Source organism: Schistocerca serialis, chromosome 1 (assembly GCF_023864345.2).
Source record: "Schistocerca serialis cubense isolate TAMUIC-IGC-003099 chromosome 1, iqSchSeri2.2, whole genome shotgun sequence".
NCBI lineage: Eukaryota > Metazoa > Arthropoda > Insecta > Orthoptera > Acrididae > Schistocerca > Schistocerca serialis.
Window position 1 is genome coordinate 140984856 of NC_064638.1, and position 26206 is coordinate 141011061.

At 39.5% G+C, this 26206-nt stretch overlaps 1 protein-coding gene across 2 annotated transcripts in view; it reads right to left on the reverse strand.

Moving 5' to 3' along the window:
- LOC126464393 (protein maph-9-like) overlaps positions 1-26206 on the reverse strand; it is a 144321-nt gene that overhangs the window by 97996 nt on the left and 20119 nt on the right. For both annotated transcript variants that reach the window (XM_050096230.1, XM_050096232.1), the window contains exons 2-3: positions 25114-25302; positions 9874-9968 (exon numbers count right to left, since the gene is read on the reverse strand). In XM_050096230.1, coding sequence (XP_049952187.1) covers positions 9874-9968; positions 25114-25302 — 284 coding nt within the window. The remainder of the gene's footprint in view (positions 1-9873; positions 9969-25113; positions 25303-26206) is intronic.

Below are 26206 nucleotides of genomic sequence, written 5' to 3' on the forward strand. Positions count from 1 at the left end.
AGACATCAGAGCTTTTTGCAGCAGATCGAAAGATTCTTGTTGAGCACCACCCCAGATAAATTTAGCATCGGCTTTTAACAACTTTTAGAGTGGCCTGTCTTTGATACAAAAGCCTTTGATAAAACAACGGTAATAAGAACATAATCAGAGGAAGCTTCTCACATCTCTAATACTTTTAGGAATAGGTAATTCTGTTATAGATCTCACCTTTTCTGGGTCTGGTTGGACACTTTTGTTTAACACAAGGTGTCCAAGTACTTTGATTTCTTTTCCTCCAAAGAAACACTTTCTCAGATTAAGTTTCAGTCCAACTTGTTGGAGACACTTAAGAATGGCCCTCAGTCTTTTTATATGTTCATCAAATGTCTCTGAGAACACTATAATGTCATCTAAATAACAAAGACACATCGTCCACTTCAGGTGAGGTAGAAGATTATCCATCATCCATTCAAAATTTGCTGGTGCATTACACAAACCAAACGGCATTACCTTAAACACATACAGGCCCTCAGGGGTGATGAATGCAGTTTTCTCACGATCAGCCTCATCTACTTCAATTTGCCAGTATCCCGAGTACATGTACATGGTTGAGAAAAACTTAGCGCCCTTCAGACAATCTAGTGTATTGTCAATTTATGGAAAAGAGTAAATGTCCTTTTTAGTTACTTTATTAAGCTTCCTCGAATCAACACAAAAGTGACAACTGCCATCCTTCTTCCTGATGAGGACCACTGGAGATGACCATGGGCTCTGCAAAGGCTGAATGATGCCACTCTTCATCATTTTCTCTATCTCATCGCAAATTATTTGACGTTCTGTTGCTGACAGAAGGTATGCTCTCTGGCTTATTGGTTGATGGTCTCCAGTGCTAATCTGGTGCTTCACCATCGATTTGTCTAATTTGCTGTTCACCTGTGGATTGAAGCATTCAGAGAACTCTTGAAGAATGGCTAGTAGCATCTCCTGTTGTTCCTTAGTGAGATCTGGTGACAGTCAAGCTAGGAGATCTTGTCTCATAGTGGTAGCACTAATTTCATCCACAGACTCGGCATGGGAGGTTTCTATGATGCTCATCTGTCCTTCAATTAACGGCTCAGCATTTGCTAAGCACATATGTCTTGGAACGAACTGCAGTTCTCGGCAACAGTTAGCTATCCACAATTCACCAAATCCGTTCTTAAAGGAGATGATAGAGGCTGGGACGACCAAGTTGTTCTTCAGTGGTATGCTTCTCTTACATTCCACTACAAGATCCATGGTTTGATGCATGGTGCGACATGTGACAGTTACCTTTCTAGTGCTGACTGCAGGAATGATCACTTCATTCAGCACACATAGTCTCTACACACTCGGATGCGCATCTTCCTGTCCACAGTATCTCATCTCGTCTAGCATTATCTTCGAGCCACCACAATCTATAATTGCCTGAGAAGCTTTCAAAAAGTCCCATCCAAGAATGATGTCATGACTACACTCTTGTAAGACGATGAATTCTAAGGGCTGTGTATGGCCACTTACACCCACATGAATGGTACATCTTCCTGTAGGTTTTACGTATTTCCCATCAGCCATCTTCAGCAAAGATGTTTTGCTGTCGATGAATATGGTTTTCTGCAACTGGCTTGGGCTGGTTGGCCATCCATGAGGATATCGACGTAGTTTCCTATCATTTTTGTAGTGATCGGTGGTGGAGGAGTTTTCTCTTCGGCGGCCTCACTTCCAAGGAAGGTCGCACCCTTTAGTTTTCCAGGTTGTGGGGGCTAGGCGATCGGCTGGAGCTTCTAAACAGCGATGGAGACCTTGATTGGTGTGTTGGGGAGCGCCTTTTCCAGTGGCTAGCTTGTGGCGGTGGTGACATATGTCGTCCTGCACCCACATCTTCTTGTTCATCTTTGTCGTCCTGGAGTTGGTGTCAACTATGATCGGTCTGCTGTCTTCTGGCGCAGGCACCATCCAATATCTGACACCTTTCGCTACAATAGCATACAACATGTCCCAGTCGTCTGCAGTGGAAACACACTGGTTGGTTATCCTGGGTCCTCCAGATGTCAGTTTTCCTTTGTGCCCAAACAGGTCCCTCATGCGGCATTGTAGGAACATAACTTCACCTGGGTTTCAACTTTTTCTCCATTTTAAAGGGAAATGAAGGATGAGAGATTGGGTTCAATGTCTGTTCCACTTCCTCCCTTACAATCCATGAAGCGTCTCGGTTTTTTGCTCGCCGTGCAATCCAAGTGCCTACTGAACTTCCTTTCTCACTATCTGACAAACAACACTTGTGAAATCAGTTGCTTGCCCCATCACAGACATCAATACGATGTTTGGAAGCTGTTCAAACTTTTTGCGTGTAATGTTTATTGCTGCATTGTCTCAATATACCTGCACCATTTTATGAAGTCGTCTGCTGTTGAAACTTCCTTCAGGAGTAGGGCTTGATACATGTCCTCAGCAACACCCTTCATGAGATGTGCAACGTAGTCTTCCTTCTTCATTCTAGGATCCACTATTTTATACAGCTCCAAGATGTCTTGAATGTAGAATGCTGTAGTTTCTCCTGGACACTGTGCCCTGTACTTTAATTTATCTTCAGCCTTGCACTTCTGTCGTTGTGTGTTGCAGAAATATTTGCGCAGTTCCACCTGGAATACTTCCCAGCTTGTGATCTTCTCCTTGTTGTTCTCATACCATTGCTTGGCAGTGCCCTCCAAGTAGAAAAATACGTTAGCCAAATACACGGTGTAATCCCATTTGTTAAATTTGGCTATACACTCATATACTTTCAGCCACTTGTTTGGATCTTGGCCATCATCACCAGAGAAGCTGGAAGGATGTCTCATGTGGTGGCACACCATTGCTGTCATCGTAACATCCTCTTCTTCTTCTGTCTCCGGTAGATTGTGATCTGTTGAATATGGCTCGAACTCGGGTTTCTCGCCATGTAAACGGCGGCTCTGTCATGGCCTGATGGGACCACTTTGTTGTCTATAATGTGCACTATCACAAGTTCCAATCCCAGTGTCTCCCCCCAGAATAATGTCATATACAAGAAGGTGTATTTAGATGAATGACGAACAGTAACGTCACTTAACAAAGGTTTATTCAGCACTTACACATAGAAGAGCACGGAGCGAACTGCCTCCAGCCAGAGCACATACAGTATATATACAGCTACAGAGCATTCCAGTACAATGATTCTTGACATTTGTGGATACTTCTAGAATGTACTCTAGCCGAATATAGAAATTAAAATTGTACAGTCCAGGTGAGATTTGAACTCATGACCCTCCATGCAACAGTTTAGTATCATAACCACTACCCCACAGTTCTACTCAGCTTCTTCTGCGACAATATAAACCTCCAGTTCAAAAGAGGTTTTTGTCATTTAGGAATATATTCCCAATGTATTTGTGATGGTAATTTTTGATAAATTTCTTCTATTTGGTAAGTAATATTGCAACTCTGGTTGCATCAGTTTATTCCAGATGAGATTTACTTTTGTTTATTTATTTTCATGTTCCATAGATGCTTGATGTGAGTTTAATGCAAGGATGTAGAATTATTGCAGTAATAACCATGTCCTAATGGTCATGTGGCTTACAAAGTAAATCATAAATAAAGAGACACATGAGGTTCAAATGTTTAAACAACAAACAGATTGCAGTAGTAATAATGATTATGCAAACAAATTATAAGTATTACATGCCATTACACATAAAAACCATTCTGCCACCAGTTGATATGCCAGTGCTATATAGTCGGTTTTTATAGCAATTAAAATTAAACACATTGTACTAATTGTTACACACTGTCAAAAATTCCTGTGTAAAGAATAGAAAGAGCTATTCAAAAGATAAAATTTCAGCCATTTTTTGAAATCAGTCATATCCCCAGTGACAGATTTAATATGAAATGGAAGTTTGAGACAAACTGGAATGCATCTTCATATGTGCTGGGTGGTTTTTAGCAGCAAAAGAATGTATGATATTAATTATCAAATGAAATAGTTTGCTACTACATAACAACCAGTGGCTCATTTACAAACACAGGGATCTGATTGTATGCCACAAAATTGTGCTCATAAGAAATTGTTCAAGAGTCTGTTGGCATAAGGCACAGTTAATGAAAATAGAACACAAATAAATGTATAACATTAAATAAATCAAATGGGAATGGTCCATTATGACAAGGGTGTACTCTGACAACAAATTTATTGTTGTGACTCGCCGATCTTTCAAAGTGCCGCCGCACAGTTATGCGCGTCCTCTACATGCAGTGCTGTCTGCCAGCCATGCAGCAGCAGCGCCACCTAAGCGGCCAGCCAGCCAGCGGCCGCTAGATTTGGACTCGGTTATGATTTGACTGTTAAAGTGGACACACGTCTTATTCTGTTTACTTGATCTGTGACTTTCATGTATTGCGTCTTCCTTGAAATATATTTGTTCAACTTGAAGTTATTACAATTGGCGACAAGGTAGTGATTTTTCTTTTCCATCGTTGACCCACAAGTTTCCATGGCTACTTTAGAGCAACTATTGCAAGGTCTCATAGAACAGCAAATGCTTCTCACAAATGCGATTCGTGATTTCTTCACGGCGTCAAATGCAGGGTGTCTCTCGTCGTTGTCTCTACCTACTTTTCCTCCTTACGACAAGACAGCGGAAGACTGGTCTGATTAAGAAAAACGTCTTCGACAGCACTTCTTGGCATTTCATGTCGCGGACGAACAAATATGTAAGTCTCTGTTCCTTTCATGGATTTCACCTCAAATGTATCGGTTGTTGTTGCAATTGGCTCCTTTGAAAGATCCTGCACCTTTGCTGAAATGTGCTCACTTCTGTCAGTCTATTTTCAAAAGCAAACGCATATGGTAGCCTCTCATGTTGCCTTTTATCGTTATCAAAAACAACCGAATCAATCCTATCGCGCTTGGGCTGCTGAACTTCACGGCCTCAATAGAAAGTGTCAATTTGTTACTGAAGTTCACAAAGAATCCTACGCCGATTCCATGGTACGGGATGCTATTATCCGATTGGTGCCCAACAAAGAAGTTACGCAACATGCCCTTCAGTTGGCAAATCTGATTCTGGATGAAGTCCTATCAATCGCTCAGTCTTTTGAAATTTCTCGTGTCGTTGGAGCGCAAATAGAGGCATAGGGCAACGTCGGGGAAATACAACCTCTGTGCGATGTTGACGAAGCGTGTGGCGTGTCCCCGCCGGCTGACGTGGCCGCAGTACACTCCCAAGTGCAGCCTCGGCCTAACCGTAAACAAACCTCTAAGGAACTGCAGCAAAACCCATGGCAACTTCCTTCATGTCCATGATGTTTTACGAAACATTCACAAGAAGATTGTCCACAACGTTGGGCCGTGTGTCACAAATGCAAAAAAAAGGGTCATGTGTCCACCGTTTGCAAATCCAACCGCATACATGATGTTCATGAACATGACACTGATTCTGTGTTGTCTGTCAGTTGTACTTCTTCCTTTTCAGGGAAGTTATTCCTCACTGTCCAAATACTTGGTCGAGATGTTCGCATGCAGGTGGATACTGGCTCAGCTGCCACTATCATCAATTCTCAGACGTATCTTCAGTTGGGTTCTCCCATCCTGTCACCTGTCACTAGGCAATTACTGACTTAAAATAAACAGAAAATTTCTCTCTTCGGACGATTTGATGCTGAGGTATCTTACAAATCTGTCGTTCACACTGTTCCCAAATTTGTGGTTGACCATAGTAACGGGGAGAATCTTTTTGGTTTCAATGCCTTTCGCGTTTTGGGGTTCTCCATAGATGACTCTGTCAATATTGTCTCTGATGCTATTCTTTATACTCAACTGGATTCCTTGTCGACGACATTTTCGTCCCTTTTTTCTACTGGGTTAGGCTGTGCAAACAACTTTGAAGCTCGTATCATGCTCAAACCCACTGCTCGGCCTAAGTTTTTTCGGGCTCAGCCCATTCCTGTGGCCCTTCGTGATCAGGTCAAACAGGAGCTGGATCGTCTCACTGCTTCAGGGGTCTTGCTTCCTGTCACTTCCAATAAGTGGTCCTCTCCTGTCGTCGTTGCTAAGCCAAATGGTGATATTCATCTCTGTGGCGATTTCAAAGCCACTGTAAATGCTCAATGCCTTATCGACACTTACCCTATGCCTTGACCTGAAGAATTGTTCACTAAACTTGCTGGAGGCCAGTATTATTCTAAACTTGACCTGTCAGAAGCTTATCATCAACTTCCTCTCGACGCTGCTTCCCGGCAGTTTCTGGTCCTTAACACACCTTTCGGCCTCTATCAATACCAACGATTGCCATTCGGGGTTGCCAGCGCCCCTGCTCTCTTTCAGTGATTCTTGGAACAATTATTGCTCACTGTCCCTGGGTGTATAAATTACCAGGACGACATTGTTGTCACTGGCTCCACCACTGACGAACATCTTCAAAATCTCTGCACACTTTTTCATGTCTTACAGATTGCCAGTCTTAAGTGTAATCTTCAGAAATCAAAATTTTTTCAGGCATCTATCATGTATTTGAGGTTTCAACTCTCTCGGGATGGTATTCGTCCACTTCAGCAAACTGTCGCTGTGATCTATGCCCTTCCTTGCCCTACATCCGTTAAGAAACTGCAGGCCTTCTTGGGGAAAATAGCATACTATCACAAGTTTTTACTGTCTGCTGCTTTGGTGGCTCGGCCATTGCATCAGCCGTTGCATAAAAATGTGGCTTTCCACTGCTCCGCGTCATGCAATGCGGCTTTCCAGAAATTGAAGACTATGCAGAAACAGGTCCCGTACCTGGCTACTTATCGACCTGGCCAACATCTTGTTCTTGCCACAGACGCCTCTCAATACGATGTCGGTGCAGTCCTTGCGCACTGTTTTTCTGACGGTTCTGAACAACCCATTGCTTATGCCTCCAAAACGCTCAACGGATGCCCAACAAAAGTACTCTCAAATTGAAAAAGAAGCTTTGGCCATTATTTATGCTCTTCATAAGTTTGGTGTTTTTCTCTATGGACTAAAATTTCATCTTGTTATGCATCACAAACCACTTGTTTCCTTGTTTCATCCATCAACGTCACTTCCCGACAAGGCTGCACACCGCCTCCAGCATTGGGCTCTTTACTTGTCTCGTTTCAATTATGAGATTCATTTCCAGCTGACGGCTCAACATGCGAATGCTGATGCACTATCTCGCCTTCCCATGGGTCCTGATCTGGCATTCAATAGGGCCGAACTTTTGTGTTTCCACCTGGATGTTGCCGAGCAGTGGGTTGTGGACGGGTTCCCCATCACCGGGGACTGGCTGGTGGCTGCTACGGGTTCTGACCCTACCCTCTCCCGGGTTTTACACTGTATTCAGAAGGGTTGGCCAGATCGTCTGTCCACTAAGACTTCTGATCCGTTGCAGAACTACTACGCTTTGCGTTACCGCCTCATGGCTAGGTATGGTGTTATCCTCCTTTCCACCGAAAATGCTTCGCTGCATGTTGTGGTACCTACGTCTTTGGGTGCTTTGGTCTTGTGCCTCCTTCACCAAGGGCACTCATCACCTTCACGCAAAGCGTTGGGTTCACGCCCAGTTTGTATCTTTATAGCTGCTGGACTGCATGTGCCTCTGCCTAATCTGCCACAGCTGCGCCATTCACGCACCTCCAGGAGGTGTTCTGTAGATGGTGGTGTGTGGGGAATGGCAGGCAGTGGTGGTAGGGTAACTCCCAGCTTATTGGAGGGTCCTGGGGTCATGTCCTGTTGCTGTGCATCTATTCCATCTGCTGCCTTTTCCACTTTCACATCAGAGCACTTTTGTTAGTGTTACATCCCACCTGAACCTCAGTTGGAAACTGCTATTCCTATTGACAAGGTCATCATGGATCCATAATTCCAATGCCTTTTTGATGATCGATTCCCAGAACCTGTTCATCTGGCACAACATCTCTGTCTGTTCAAAATCAAACATATCGGTATCATGGATCCATAATTCCACTGCCTTTTTGATGATAGATTCCCAGAACCTGTTCATCTGGCACAACACCTCTGTCTGTTCAAAATCAAACATACCGGTATGACCTCCATGGAGGCTGTGCTCTGCCACTACAGATTTGTCTTCTGACATGTTCTGAGCAGCACTGTGAAATACACCACTGAATCTGGGCAAATGGAAACATCTGCAGTGGTACAGCCTCAATGAAGAACATATGTTGATTTTGAATGGATATAAGTGTTGTGCCAGATGAACAGGTTCTGGTACTCAATCATCAAAAAGGCTGTAGAGATACAGGCCCACGATGATTGTGGCAAGTGGGTAGCAATTTCCAACAGAGCTCCACATGGGATGTGGTGCCACCAAGAATCCATAAAGAGTGCTGTGGTTGGAAAGTGATGAAGGCATCAGATTGAACAGACAGGCAGCACCAGGATGCAACACCATGATCCTCCAGTATGCCAGTTGTCTCCCCACCACCATCCCCCATCTCTTGCATGCCCCACCACCATCCACAACACCGCTTCCAGAGGTGTGCAACTGGCCCAACTGTTGCAGACGAGGAAGAGGAGCCTGGATACGAACCCGACACTTTGCCTGAAGGTGACAAGTAGGAAACTTATTGAAAGATTGCCACAGAATGACACCTTGACTAGGCTGATAACCTGGGAAGACTTCATCATTAAAATTCACTGAGAAAACGTGCATTCTAATGCATGAAACATATTTCAAGATGATAAAGTAATTGAGTCAATTATCTAGTAGTTCTGCAAGGTATCCGTGAGAGTTTCTGCAGATTTTGGAAAGTAAGAGAAAGGTAGGCCTGCCTGCTCATAGAACTGAAGCTGTGAAGATAGGTCTTAAGTCATGCCAGTATCACTTAGTCAGTATGAGCATTTTCCATGAAAGACAAGATTCCAGATTTTAATCTCAGTCCAACATACAGTTTTAGTTTGCCAGGAAGTTTCAAAATAGTGTTTGATCTGCTGCTGAGAAAAAAAGTCATTCTTAAATTCTCTTTTTCTTTTCTTTATTTATGGATTCTCAGAAAGACACAGTATAGTGCATGGCAGAGGGTACTTTGTACCAGTATCAGCCATTCTCTGCCTTATTTATTTCATATAAGGAGGGAGAAAAAATTACATCGTGATTCCATATATTTTCTGATTTCTCTTTTTATTCCCACAGTTACTATGCATGAAATGTCAATAGAGACAGCAGAAGTGTAGCACAGTATATCTCAAATACTCATTCTCCCGAGTTACTCAGCAGAGTTCTGTGAGAACAAAATTACCCTTCTGCCAAAAAGTCCAATTTTAGTTTCTGGAGATTCTATGTGACAGTTTCATAGAGAGTTAAACTGGTCTATTACAGTCCAAGCAGTGTGCATATGAAATTCTTCAGTGTTACATTAGATAAACTTGATGCTAACCTAAGACACTGGTCAGTGCTCTAGAATCAGTCACTTTAGATTGTTGTGTGCAGTTTCCTTTTTCATGTGCATTGTACTTTTTCAGAATCACTCTAAGTAATGTAGGTCTCCCATTAGCTTTCCTAATACTGTTTTCTTGTGTCTGTCCCATACCATATCAATTCATAGCATTGTTCTCAGCTATTTAAATGAAGTCACACACTCCTCTATACTGACATCATTTTGATTAAACAGTTCTATCCTCAAGTTTTGATCTGTCTTTATCAGATAACTTTCTGCCATGTACAACTTTGCCAATGCTAATGTCCGAGTTAGTGAATAAGGATAGCGTAAATATCATAACTTCTGCCCCAAGCCAATACACTGCTCTCAAAACTTCAACAAACACTTCATATGAAGCTGAAAGAGGGTCTACACATGACTTGCAGGGTCACCTGCAGCTGCTCTACAATTTCTTACCTCTGAGCATGGTGTACATGTCATCTTGCCTAAGATTGGCCAACGATAATGAGCGTTCATGCAATCTGGTACACAATCGTGGTGTTGGTGTCCGTCTGTAAAAATACAATTGATACAACACCTAAACTGAAAATCCCTTGTCCATAAGCAGCATTGTGCATCAACAATGTTCACACTTGGCAAAAGAGTAATGAGAAATCATTGTAGGTCATATGACTGTTACAGTCAGTACAAGTGAATGAGAAAACTTGTAATATATCACACATTCCAAAGGTGCAGAACTGTCATAAGTGTTCATAATATCAGACACCATCAGTAACATTAATAGTAGAGGACAAAGATAAAAAATAGTAATATTCTGATATGTCCAGAATGCTGGAAATACATAGGTCAATGTCATCAACACAGTGTAGGAAATAACATGGTGAAGTAACTGAACGCAATATCAGTGGGTTGTTGCTGCACAAAGAAACACAACAAATTCCAATGAAATCACAGGGAAATCATATGCTGAAACTATGTCATCCAATTAAATATTAACTGATTACAGACGGCTCAATGAATGAACATGAAACTTACACAGGTCAGTCATAGGGTCTTTGGGAAATACAGAACCATCTTGAAAAAAATTTTGTCATATATTTCAGATTCATATCCCACAAATAATATCATTACTAGTTTTGACTATAATTAAGTCAGCACCAGGTGATTCAAGTATGTTACACAGCTGTCCCATAACTGACAACCCCATAACTCATTAATGCTAAGAATTTTTTAAAATATGCAATTTCCAATGCGCTTTTGTTGTTTAATATTCTGAAAATTTCACCAGAATAACTCCAAGGAGCTCTCAGGGGCTGTATATTCAAGATGTAACTTGAACTGAAATTGGCACTTGGCACCTAGCTGGCCCTTCAAAGAGGAAGGAGGAGGATTTAAATAATTAAACTAATTAAACCATAACATTTTTATACAGTATTTAGGATTTTCAAACATTTCACAATTAATGTTTCAGAGGCCAACCTAAATGTAATTAGCATTGAATTGTTGTTCTTTAGGGAACTGGACCCCATGCCCTATATTAAATGAAATCTTTTTTGGCCATGGTTAATATCATAAGATAATCACATACATTAATGGGCATGGTTGTCAAGAATGGATATATTACACCTGTCAAGGCATTACATTGCTTGGTGTGACTGTAATCCATTTTCTGCTGAAAGAGACATAAAAGTTGGCAGTTTCATTCTTATAGGAGTGTAAGCACATTAAATGGTCAGGTACAGCATAAAATTCATTAACAGACTGTAGTAATTGTCTCATATGAACAAGGTGACAGTCATAAGAACCCTGTACATAGCAGCTTTACATAGGTCTAAAACATACTTGGCAGAATCAGGCGGTGCTTGGGGATTTCTAGCTGGTTAAATTAGTGTAACTCACTCAGTCTGTTTGTTCAGTTTTTCAGTTTCTTCAGTTTTCCATCAACGGAAGAAGTAGCAATGCTTTAATGTTGTCATCCTCTACTTTGGGTGCTTGTATAGACCTTTCTTCCCAAAAGAACATTCAATCCAGTATTTCAAATATCCACTTGCCTTAACTAATGGCCTAATTTAGCAGTAGTAAACTGGTGTTTGACACTGACTGTGTTCTGTGATTATGATTTTGTAATGTGGTGCTAAATATAGTAGACAGCAAGGTTCTTACAAAATTAACTAGAAATGAACAATGTAGGAAAAGACAGATTACTACTTACCACAAAGATAGCACATTAAGTTGCTGACAGGCACAATTTAAAGGCGCTTACACTAAAGCTTTTGGCCACAGGATTCTTCAGGACAAGAAAGAGAAACACACCACGCATTCAAACAAACAAGTACACCTCACACACATGACTGCCAACTCAGACCAGAATGCAACTTTCATGTGGAATAGAAGCAGCAATTTCGAGGGGTTGGGAAATGGGAAGGGATAGTAGTGAACACGTGACAAGTGGGGAGAGAGAGGAGCACTGTCTGGCAGAGCCATCTGGATCCTCCCCTTTATCAGCAGCTTTTCTGAACTGTGCAGATGGGAGTTAGTCTTACAACAGATCACTGCTTCCATAATTATCCCGGCCTCAACCTACAGTAGCACACTGTCCCATACCCTCCACTCCACAGTTTTCAACCCCTTTTTGTCCTATCACCTTCTCCCCATTCTCGTCTCCCACCTTCTTTTTTTGCCATCCTCTGCCAACGTACCCACCCATCTTTCTCTGTTCCTCTCCTTTTTTGCTCCGTTTTTCTTTCCTGACACAGTGCCAGTGGGCAGTGTAGTCCCTGCACCTACACACACTGCCAGGCAGTGCTCCTCTCTCCTCCCACACATACACTGCCATCCCCCAACCCCCACCCCACCCACCCACCCACCCAACTGCCCATCCAGTTTGCTACTTCCATTCCACGTGAAAGTTGCATTCTGGTCTGAGCTGCCACAGTTTGGTTCACAGATGTGTGAGTGAATGTGCTTGTTTGTTTGAATGAATGGTGACTGTTTCTCTTTCAGTTCTGATGAAGGCTTTGGCCAAAAGCCTATGTGTAAATGTCTGCAACTTAATGTGTCATCTTTACAGTAAATAGCACTCTACCTTTTTCTAAATTGTTGATATTCCAACCTGGAGTTTCCATTGTTTGATTTAACTAGAAATGAACATGGCTAAAATAATAAAAATGTGCGCACTGAAAACATGAAAATTTATTTAGAATGCTGTTTGCTGTCTCACTGAGTCACATTTCTCTGTCACAGATGCAAACTTAAAACAGACATTCTAAAAATATCAAACATTCTTTGCTAAAAAATACACTGTTAAATAAGATTAGGATAATTAGTGAAAGGTAAAACTATAAGTTAAGACACAATAGATGATTGATCCCTTATGAAACAATTGGACAAGCCAGGTAATTCAGAAACATGCTGAAATTTCCATTTTAACAGTTTAGGAAAGGGGTACGATGTTACACAAAACTAAAATGTGAAGCTATCTGATGCATGTATGGTTTAAGTTTCAATATTTCCTGTGAAATGTGTTTTGTTCAGCACAAAATATTGACAGTCCTGAGTCTCTATATGTTTCAGACCCTTATGTACACTAAGATCAGTTGGGATGACAGAGCTTTTGCCCCTCTTATTCTCACGAGTGTGTGTATTGCAACTAAAGATAACATAACTGAACTTAGTATATGTACCTTATGTTTAATTGAAATTTGATTTCTCCTGTTTCAATATGTAACTGTGCAATTATGTGCATTTAAAGAGGCACAACATATTATCTCCGGGTAACTGTGGACAAAGCCTTGCATAGCTTGATAGCTGCATAAAGGCTATGAGAATAAGGAGCCCCGCACATCAGTCTTTACTAAGGACATTATATTATTAACAGAAGCAGCAATAACAGTCAGCTATATGTTGTGGGACATCACTCTGTTCATAATGTCTAACAGGGTTAACAAGGAAATTGATAAGTGAGGAAGGGCCTTTTAAAGAAGGGGAGTAATTTGCCAAATCCTTACTCTGTAAGAAGACATTTTGCTTCCATGTGGTGTCATAAGCCTTCTCTGGAATGTTAATTGAAACTAAAATTTACTGTAACTAGGTGGATTTATGTTATTTAACAGAGCAAGTACGTGTTGTCTGTACAACTTCTGAGTAATCTGTGGCACTGTTTGATAGCAGAAGACAAAAAGATTAGTACAAAACTAAAAGATATGCAAAAGGCTTTTGATTGCATATGTGAATAGTAACATAAATGTAATACCTTTGACAACTGAAAGGTGGGCAGCTATGTCTTGAACCACCTCAACATCATCTAAGGGCTATGCCGTGTCACTGCAATGATTCTCGCCTATTTCGTGCTGTCCTCATTTCCTGATGATTTTGGAACTTTGTTATTTCCTTTCCAATTTATCAACTATTTTTTTTCTTTGCCTTCCCTTGGTCTTCTTTATTTATGTTAAACTCATACTGTGTCTCAATACATCCCACAACAAGACCACACCGTTTAGTTGTTACAGTTCTTTTTCCAACTTATTTCCTGCAGGTTCTGTTATTAATGTGTCTAAATAATCAAATTTTTCATCTTCTTCAATTTATTTATTTCCATTTGGACATCAGGTGACCACCCCATTTTGATTTGCTTTGGTTTCTGGCTATTACTTTTTAGTCGAAACTTTTTCATAACTGCTGAAAATGTGTGAAGTATATGTTATTATGTATCAGATACTCAGGCAATATCAGCTGCAAATCTTACAAAGTCAATTGAAAGACCATTCTCTTCAACTTCTGATGTTTTTCCTTTTAAGATACTCAGAGATCTTTTCATGGAGGAGTTAAACAAATATGGGGATAATGAGCATCCTTATCTTAAATCCTTCTCTAATTTTGGCTTTCCATTCTTCTCCATTAATATCTATTCTTACACTTTGGTTTTTATATATGCTTAGTATTGTTCTCGAACATTGGAAAATCCAAGATGGAATGTAACAATACTATAAAAAGGAAAGTTGTTGCTATAAGTGAATGGCAACTTTTCTTTTCATAATATTCATTATATTGTTCTATATTATCAGTCTAAATGTGTATCTTTCAAGATATCAAAGGGTTCTTCCAGCTACGTATCCCTATTTACTTTTAATGTTCTCTCTAAGAAACATCTACGCTATGATGGCTTCTCTGGTCCTAATTTCTGGCCTGGACAGTGCAGAAGACATGGGCTATCAACCTGGACTGTGACTGAATATTTACTGGCATGATCAGAATGACCTGAATGACAGTAAAATTTTAGTGTGGAAGGATATGGGATATCATTAAGTTATTTCCTAAGTATAGTAACCACGAGGGTACAGAGAATAATTTTTACATAAGAGATAATAGAAATCTGAAGTCGAGATCTACAAGGATATGAGAGAGGAGGCCCAGGTCAAGATCCAGCAAAAACCACACAGTATGAAGAAAGGGATGAAAATGGGACCATGAAATATCTGTCGGGACACTAGACACTACTAACAACACAGAATTTAGAACATAAAAAAATTATCAACCTGTGTGAAACTAGATGTAAAGACAAGGTAATTTCAACAGTGACTTAATGACAATACTGTACAGTGGCACAGCAGTAATGTGGGGGGAGGCGTCTAATGTTACGAACACACGTCATGTAGACTATAAAAATAACAAGTGACAAGGATAATGTACCCATAATGGGAGATTTCAGAGGCATACTAGGGAGTAATATTGGAAGAGGGGAAGCTGGGAGATTTGGCTTAGCAATAACTAATAACAGATGAGACCACTTACTTGAGTTTTGTGAGAAACATAACATAATGACAACAAAAACAACCTTCAAAATGAATAAAGGAGGAGATGCACATAGAAAGATCCAGATGCAAACAGGATTCAAATTGAGTTTATATTAGTGAAGATAAGGTATATAAAGTAAATAAAGTCTAGCCATAGCTATCCAGTAATAGATGTAGACAGTGATGTGTCTTATCAAAAAGATGGAGTATTGAAAGAGTCAAAGAGACAGCAGTAAGAAGGGAGTATCAACAAGAACAAACTCTCTTAACAATATGAATATGAATATGAAGATGAAGATGGTATCTGTTCTTTTGGACATGTCTGGAAGAACAGATACCATCGGTGACCATGCAGCTCTCTAGAATGAAATGATAATTAAATCAAGAACCCAAGCTGACGACAGGCACTACAAAGTAGTGTGTGGACATTAAGTTGGGAATGTGGGGCTCGCAGCAAGTATGCTAGGGATACATCCCTGCAGTCGCACTATCCTCTGTGCCCTCGGTGACTCAGATGGATAGAGTGTCTGCCATGTAAGCAGAAGATCCTGGGTTCGAGTCCCGATAGGGACACTCATTTTCAACTGTCCCCGTTGAGGTATATCAACGCCTGTCAGCAGCTTAGGGTCTTGATTTAATTACCATTTCCCTTAAAAATAGTAGATGAAGTACCGATAAAAACTGAATATAGAAAATTATGGATGATGGACATAATTACAAAGTTGATTCAACAAAAAGAAACCCAAGTACATCAAGAAAGATAGAGAGTCATAAAGAACAACATATAAAAATGGATAAATGAAGTATGTGGAGATATAGGAACAGATGTAAAAATGGAAAGAGTGGTAAAGCATTCAGAAAGATTAAGGAATTACAACTCAAGACAAGGACAATATCATTGTGGTATGAGACACACAAGGAAACATATTATGAATGCAGATGAAATAGTCAACAGAAGGAGGGAATATCTTTAAGAAATTTATGAAGGAGAAATAGGCCCTCCAGTTACGAAAATGGAGTTTGAATCAGCACTGAAAGAACTTAGACTAAACAATACTCTACATCTTGAACCTGTTAAACTGAAGTTGCAGTAAGGCAACTTTCTGTCCATGAGTTGTTAGTATTTTATTTCTCTCTTCATTTTCTCAAAGTGAGGACTTTGCAGCATCTGGAGGAGATGTGTTGAGAGGGCTTCTGACAACACAAGGTAGGGTTTGAATGATGTCCTGTTTTTTGAATAGATCTTTAAGGATTTTTGACTTCAGTGTTTCTGTTTCAGTGATGATGATGTTAGTGAACTTCACTGTATACTACTCAAGTTACCTTGGGAGCTGGCTTTCTGAATATCAGAGCAGATCGAAGATTGGTGATTATCTACCTCTATGTTGACTATCTGCCTTATGGCCTTGAGATCTCGAACTACTTTTTGTTCACAGGACATTCACAGCTCCATAGAGCATGAGAAATTTACACAAACTTGAAGTGAGCTGATACCAACCATTCTATGAGCCTTCTTGCTACATCATGTAGATGTTGCCTAGTGCTTATGTCATAGTATAACATAAGCATACTGCTGGGATTTAAAGCACTATTGTGGGTAGGTATGCACTACAAATCGTCTCTTACTGCCCCCACATGCTTCACTTGTGGTATCAAAGGCATCTCAGTTGATCACACGCATTGTGCTGCTCACAGCTATGTGGGGGAGGGCACTTTTGAACCTCTTGCCAGTATGCCAGGGTTGAGCTTGTTCTTCCTTTCTTCACTTTTCTCTGAGGGAGACATTCGTAAGGACATGAAACTGATGTAGATGATACTACTAAACATAACTTTGTGTCAGTGTATCAGCATTCACGAATATTTGTTACAATCAAGAACCTCACTCTCTTTGTATACAACTTGGCACTGCCAAATAACTTACAGCATTCAAAGTTATGTATAACTCATTATTAAGTGTACATATTGTAATTAAACTTATTAATGTGTTACCTGTGTCTGATTGTGCTTACTGGCCACCTCCACTATTCACACAATCACTGTTAATGTACATGAAATTACAATATATTAAGTAATAACAGATAAAAAATGAAATGTTTATGAACATGAAAAAAGTCAATCCACAAGTTTAAGTAAACGCACAACAGAGCAAGAATCAGCTTAATTTTTCAAGGAGCTCCTCGACAGAATAGGAGTGAACCATGAGGAAACTCTTCAGTTTCAATTTGTAAGTGCATGGATTACTGCTAAGATTTTGGAGTTCGAGTGGTACCTTATTGAAAATGGATGCATCAGTATACTGCACACCTTTCTGCACAAGAGTTAAGGAAGTCTGATACAAATGCAGGTTTGATTTCTGTCAAGTATTAACTGAGTGAAAGCTGCTTATTCTTGGGAATAAGCTAATATTGTTAACAAGAAATGACAGTAAGGAAAATAGATATTGAGAGGCCAATGTCAAAATACCCAGACTAGTGAATATGGGTCAACAAGAGGTTCATGAACTTACACCACTTATTGCCTGAACTGCCCATTTCTGAGCCAAAAATATCCTTTTAGAAAGGTGTAACTACCAAAATATAATACCATATGACATAATCAAAAGAAAATAAGCAAAGTAGACTAATTTTCATGTCAAACGATCACACACTTCAGATAACGTTCAAATAGTAAAAATGGTAGCATTAAGTCTTTGTACAATAGGCTGAATGTGGACTTTCCATGACAGTTTACTATCTATCTGAACACCAAGAAATTTGAACTGTTCAGTTTCATTCTGTGAAATTAAAATTTCAGGTTTTGTTGAATTGTGTGTTGGAAACCGTAAAAACTGAGTCTTACTGTGATTTAGTAGTTTATTTTCTACAAGCCATGAACTTAGGCCATGAACTGCACTATTTGAAACTGAGCCAATGTTGTACACATCCTTTACTACCAAGCTAGTGTCATCAGCAAACAGAAATATTTTAGAGTTACCCATAACACTAGAGGCATATTATATATAAATAAGGAACAGGAAGGAGTGGCCCCAGCACTGATCCCTCAGGCACCCCCCCCCCCCCTCCCACTTGACCGTACCCACTCATACCCCACATCACAGCCATTCTCACCATTTTGAAGAATGACCTTTTGCTGCCTGTTGCTGAAGTAAGAGGTAAACCAATTGTGAGCTACTCCCCGTATTCCGTAATGGTCCAGCTTCTGGAGCAATATTTTGTGATCAACACAATCAACTTTAATTTCCACCAAGGTACATGGCCACTGACAAATATATGAAGAATGTTTTGACTGTCTTTTGTCAAGTTCACAGAATAAACATTCAGAAGCCCTGATTACTTATCGTCAGTCAGTACAGATTTTTTAGTTGGCCATTTGCAATGAGCTACTAGAATGAATAGTATTTTTCAATTAAATTGAGCATAGCAGGAATATGTTATTGACATATTGACATATTTCCAAAAATTTACATGCAGAATGACTGAACACTGCTACAGTGGATATGGATGGTTGATAGCTAATCTAGAAATGGATGACATGGCACTGTGTGACACATTGAAAGTGTAGGGTAGTCAAAAAATTAAAAATAATCAGTCCTGCTTCATTAACAAGAAAAGCAGAGCAAAGGCTTCCCTTTAACATCTGCTACTCTTCTATTGTCAAATTATGAAGCACACCTTCTTACTATGTGGCTAATTGAACACATGCACCACAAATATGTGGATCCTCTTATTACAGTAAAAAGGCAGAGAAAAACATTATATACATGATGGTGCAGTGCTACTTCATCTTATTTCTTCGACTGGAAGGAAATATTATGGCGATAAAGCTGATTCACCAGCTGCAGCTCTCTCTCTCTCTCTCTCTCTCTCTCTCTCTCTCTCTCTCTCTCTCTCTCTCTCTCTCTTTTCCCCCCCAGCATGTCCATGGCAAGGTTCCTCGACTACTATGTCAGCTCCCTTATTTTCCTGTATTTTGATCCACCAATGTATCTATAATGATGATTTTTTTTTCATTACTTTTCTCACATGGGACAGGAATCAAGAACAAATGAATCATTTTCTCTACTGGATTTATCTCTTGAAGATTCACAAGCTGTTTTGCATCACAAACTGATGATTTGCCTGGCAGATAAATCCTGAAGAAATGGTCAAGGGAAAGAAATGACAAGCAAAGAGAGACCCAAGAAGGTAATTCCTGGTGAACAGTGAAGGAGCAGATAACTAAAGTACATATTACATCATGCCCATGCTAATATTAACATGAACTGTTTATTCTTAAAGTGATTACTATTTAAATATGTAGTGAATAAGATGAAACATTTTATAAAGATTCTTCATTGATTTAAAAGGAATGCTCTGACCTGTGTTGCCAAAACCTAATTGGACTGAACCGAATTGTATTGTAATTGACCTTCATGTCTACAAAAGTGGCATAAGCACAAGGCATTGGACAAGTCAATTTGCATATGTACAGGTAAAGGTCATTTCCATTCACACACATTTAAAATTACAAATAATACACTTCATACATTTAAATAATCGTCAATAGAGTAGAAAAATTGAGGTTTTGACCTCACTGTTTGCTTTTATGCTCTTTAGAAGTTAGTTATCACATCTAACTCACATATGGAAAGTACCTTTCTGACATAAGGATTTCTTGCTTCGGATCAAATGTACATTTTTATTTTCTCCGGTAATAGTAATCATGAGTACCAGAGTTTTTTGCAATCTGCTGTTCTTACAAAAAGGTACGGCCAAACTTTCAGGAAACATTCCTCACACACAAATAAAGAAAAGATATTATGTGGACATGTGTCCGGAAATGCTGAATTTCCACGTTAGAGCTCATTTTAGTTTCGTCAGTATGTACTGTACTTCCTCAATTCACTGCCAGTTGGCCCAATTGAAGGAAGGTAATGTTGACTTTGGTGCTTGTGTTGACATGTGACTCATTGCTCTACAGTACTAGCATCAAGCACATCAGTACGTAGCATCAACAGGTTAATGTTCATCACGAACGTGGTTTTGCAGTCAGTGCAATGTTTACAAATGCAGAGTTGGCAGATGCCCATTTGGCCATGGCACGGTACATTTGTCTCGAGACAGATTTCCAGAACGAAGGTGTCCCGACAGGAAGACGTTCGAAGCAATTGATTGGCATCTTAGGAAGCACGGAACATTCCAGCCTATGACTCGTGACTGGGGAAGACCTAGAACAACGAGGACACTTGCAATGGACGAGGCAATTCTTTGTGCAGTTGACGATAACCCTATGTCAGCATCAGAGAAGTTGCTGCTGTACAAGGTAATGTTGACCACGTCACTGTATGGAGAGTGCTACATGAGAACCAGTCGTTTCCGTACCACGTACAGCGTGTGCAGGCACTATCAGCAGCTGATTGGCCTCCACGGGTACACTTCTGCGAATTGTTCATCCAACAATGTGTCAATCCTCATTTCAGTGCAAATGTTCTCTTTACGTATGAAGCTTCATTCCAACGTGATCAAATTGTAAATTTTTACAATCAACATGTGTGGGCTGACGAGAATCCGCATGCAATTGTGCAATCAACACAGATTTTCTGTGAATGTTTGGGCAGGCATTGTTGGTGATGTCTTGATTGGGCCCCATGTTCTTCCACCTACGCTCAATGGAGCACGTTATCATGATTTCATACGGGATACTCTACCTGTGGTGCTAGAACATGTGCCTTTACAAGTACGACACAACATGTGGTTCATGCATGATGGAGCTCCTGCACATTTCAGTCGAAGTGTTTGTACGCTTCTCAACAACAGATTCGGTGACCGATGGATTGGTAGAGGCAGACATATCCCATGGCCTCCACAGTCTCCTGACCTCAAACCTCTGACTTTTATTTATGGGGGCATTTGAAAGCTCTTGTCTACACAACCCCGGTACCAAATGTAGAGACTCTTCGTGCTCGTATTGTGGACGGCTGTGATACAATATGCCATTCTCCAGGGCTGCATCAGTGCATCAGGGATTCCATGCGATAGAGGGTGGATGCATGTATCCTCGCTAACGAAAGACATTTTGAACATTTCCTGTAACAAAGTGTTTGAAGTCACGCTGGTACATTCTGTTGCTGTGTGTTTCCATTCCATGATTAATGTGATTTGAAGAGAAGTAATAAACTGAGCTCTAACATGGAAAGTAAGCATTTCCGGACACATGTCCACGTAACATATTTTCTTTCTTTGTGTGTGAGGAATGTTTCCTGAAAGTTTGGCCGTACCTTTTTGTAACACCCTGTATAAAAGAACATACAATTAAGGTCAATATTTGACAGCCATATGAATAGCAAATAGACTCCATTGTTTTTATATAGAACTGGACAGCAGTTGGGAATGAGTCTGACCTAATGTTTACATGTTTTCAGGAATGCCATTCATATTTAATTGATATTTACTCTGAGGAGATGAAAACTGATAGCTTACTAGAGACCGAAAATTAAAGGAAATGATGATGACAGACTTGGAACTGCAGTGATGTGTTCAAAATAATTTTCTGTGTTAATGTCCTATAAGGTGCCACCGCCTTGGTGTTATGATTGTATCATGATAAATATGAAATATCTCTACTTCAGGGTAAGTTTGATACAAAGCTGACAGTAAATGAGAATTTCTGTGACATGGTCAAGAATATACAAAGAAAATCGATTTCATACCACAAAATTAACAATTAAAAATAATCAAAAGTTTCCAGCTGATTTCCAAAGACAACAAGTGATGTAACTATCATGTAATCATTGCTGGAGACTTTTATCATCCAACAATTGATTGGAAAATTATAGTTTTGTTACTGGTGGACATACAAGACAGCTTGTGAACCATTGCTATGAGCCTTCTCTGAAAACCACATAGAACAGATAGTTCAGAATCCCACTCATGATCGAAAGATATTACATCTAATGGCAACAAATAGACCTGATCTCTTTGTGGATGTCTACATCGAAACTGGTATCAGTGACCATGATGTAGTTGTGGCAACAATTATTACCAAAGTACAAAGGACAACTACTCTAAATGGGAAGGTATATGTGGTAAGTAATCTAGATAAAAAGCAGTAGTGACATATCTCAATGAGGAACTTGAAACTATTAGTGCAGAACAGAAGCATGTAGACAGACTATGACTCAAGTTTAAAAGAATACTTGACCATGCACTGGATAGATATGTACCCAAGAGAATAGAGAATAGGTCATAGTAGGAGGGACCTACCGTGGTGTATAGTCACTGCAAAGAAAATTCTAAAAAAACAAGACCTACTGCATAACAGGTGTAAAACAAAGTAGAGGGCTATAGATACAGAAATGCTGAATGAAATGCACTTGGCTGTCAAGACAGTAGTGCATGAAGCCTTCAATGACTACCAAAGCAGACTACTGTGATATGGTCTTTCACAAAACCCAAAAAAATTCTGGTTGTATGTAAAGGCTGTTACCAACACCAAAGTCAGTGCTTAATCACTTGCAAATGATACAGGAACTGAAATGACATGAATGAAACAAGTGTTAGTGTCAGTGATGTTGAGCAACAACTGAAATTATAAAAAAAGGTCTAGGGCCTAATGGAACTCCTATCAGATTATATACTGAATTTGTGGCTGAGTTAGTCCTTCTCCTAACTATAATCTATCATACACCCCTCAAACAAAAAACCATGCCCACTAGTTGGATGAAAGCACAGGTCACATCCATTCACAATATAGGTAGTAGAAGTGATCCACAAAACTACAGTCCAGTATCCTTGACATCAATTTGTTTAACAATCTTAGAACATATTTTGAGTTCAAAGATAATTAGGTATCTTGAACAGAATGACCTCTGTAATGTCAACCAGCATGGCTTCCATAAACATCAATCATACGAAACCCAATTTGCACTTTTCTCACATTACATATTGAGAGCTTTGGATTATTATTTGCTGTTAAATTTTTTTATAAATGTAAAAACATGGGATCTAGAATATGTATGTGCTCTATGACTGTATTATACCTTATATATAAAATGATGGACCCACAGTATAGAATTACTGCAATTAAATGTCCTTTAATTTAGGTACATAGATTATGTATGCCTCATAAAATCCATTTAGTTTACAGTATCTAAAATTTATTAGTTATCTTGGCAATACTATAGTTAGAATCAGCAAATATGTACTTGAGCTTACTCCATAGATGTACATCATAAGCTGCTAAATAAATAAATACATAAAAGCCAGTCAGGTAGAGGCAGTATTTCTTAATTTCTGAAAAACATTTGACTCACTACCACATCTACACTTATTGCCAAAGTATGATCATATGCGGGTATCAAGTGAAATTTGTGACTAGAGTGATGATTTTTTGGTAAGGAGAATGCAGCTTGTTATCTTGATGGAGAGTCATTGTCAGATGCAAAAGTAACTTCAGGTGTGCCCCAGGAAAGTTTATTGGGACCCTTGCTGTTCATTTTGTACATTAATGATCCTATGGACACTGTGAACAGTAATCTCAGACTTTTTGCTGACAATGCAGTTATCTACAGTGAATTACTGTCTGAATGAAGGTGCATAAATACTCAGTCAGATCTTGAAAGATTTCAAAGCGGTGTAGATTGGCAATGTGCTTGAAAGTTCAGAAATCTAAAATTCTGCATTTCACAAAATTAAAAAACAGTATCCTATGACTATAATATCAATGAGTCACAGGTAGAGTCGGCCAACTCCTACAAATACCTGGGTTTAACACTTTGTAGAGACATGAAATGGAATGAGCACATAGACTCAGTCATGAATAAAGCAGTTGGTAGATTTAAATTTGTTTGTAGAATACTGGGAAAAATGCTGCCAGACTACAAATGAGATTGCTTACAAATCATTTGTGTGAACAGGTCTGGAATATTGATCAAGTGTGTGGGACTCATATCAAATAGCACTAACAGGTTATATTGAATGTGTATAGAGAAGAGCAGCACAGTTGAAACTGAACCGGCAGACTCTTGAAGATAGATGTAAACTATCCTGAGAAAGGTTACTGACACAGTTTCAAGAACCAGCTTCAAATGATGAGTTTGGTAATACCATACAACCCTCTGTCTATAACTCACATAGGGATCATGAGGAAAAGATTATATTAATTACAGCTCACACAGAAACATTTACACAGTCATTCTTGCCACACTCAGTACGAGAATGGAATGGAAAGAAACCCTCTGCCATGCAATTCACAGTGGTTTTCAGAGTATGGCTGTAGATGTATGTGTAGGTGTAAAAATCCAGAGAAAGCAAAATAGGTGCTGGTGAACAGCTACCTTGTACCAGTACTGACCTATGGTATTGAAGCATGCAGCCCCACAAAGAGAGAGCCAAAGACCACACATCAGAGATGAAATTCCTTAGATCCACCTTCCAGAAGACCAAAATGGATAAGTTAAGCAATGTGGAGATAAGGAAGAACACTGGACTCAAGACATCCATTTTAGACCAAATCAGCACATCCAGACTACAGTGGTACTGGCATGCAATGAAGTTGCAGCCAACAAGAATGGCCCAAAAAAATCAGGAAAGAAAAGTGGAAGGAAAACATCCTGTAGGAAGACCCAGAAACCACTGGGTGGATAAGGTCAAGGAAGACATCACGTCAGAGGAAGGACAATGGATATTGATCTCCATGACAGGTTATAAATGGACAGAAGGAAATGGAAGTGGTTTATTAACAGATTAGAACTGTACAATGTTGTTGTTGTTGTTGTTGATGATGATAAAATACTTATTACTGAATATAAGGAAATAATTATTTACAGAAACTCAATACAACAGTATCAAGATCTCATTATTGCCTTAAGTTTTATTCTTAGAGTCCAGAACACATATATTTGCATATCTAAATGCAATTAGCATACCTGCTGATAGAATTATTTGTTGCCTTATAACAGGTAGTATAGGATTTATTCGTTTCTAGGCCCAGCAATTTGAGACTGCGTTGAAATGCTGACAAAAAGTCCTGTATTTCTTCATCCTCATCTGTTTTCTCAAATGTTACACGTTTCTTTGGTTCACAGCTTCTGGCACGTACTCTTCTATTATTTCTCCTGTATTGAAACAGACACAAAAAAAATCAGTTAATATTCTATGAACGCTCACAAACATAGCCTCAAACTGCTGAATGATAGCTAGGTTGATGAGACATTCATGAGACTGAAGCATCTCAGCAAATTTGAGAGACCATAAGGCATTGAGAAATAAGTGTTCATTGCTCATGAGACAACAATAAATTAAAATAACATACATTAGTCAAAGAGTAAGTATGATGCTACTCACAACCAATACTGTATGGTGTAAGTGCACTATATCTACCGATGCTAAGTTCTTTGATAACCTGGCAGAGACAGTCATCGGGCATTATAGTGTTGACAATGCATGGCCTTTAAGTCTAATGTCCTGAAGTGGACTGACAGCCACAACCTCTTTTACAGAAATGATCTTGGAAGGTCTTGGTATTTCAAATGGGTCTAAAATAACACACACTATCTTTGCACTTCCATCAGGCTGATACATTTAGCAGCAGTTTAAAAAACAAGAAATAATTAGATGCAAATGCTTGATATAGCATTTACACAGGGTGATGTTTACCACTAGAATTCAAGCAGATAAAATGCCAGAAAACTTCAACCATAAGGCATCACTTCCTCCAGAAACATCCATATCATATAGTGTTGCCAGTTCATGTAGGAGCTCGGTCCATTGAGCAGACCTAGTATCCATGGTTGCCGGCCTGTGGCCAGAGTTCACGTGAAAGACTGAACAATGAGTAATAATAATAATAATAATTATAATAATAATAATAACAGCTTCATTCAACATTGAATGGTACACTGCACATGTACAAAGAAACAGTAATGATTAAAGTTATTTTTACAATACACAAGACACGTTCTTTTACAACAAAATTACAATAAGATGTTTACTGATTTCTATTCACATAATTTCTCAAAG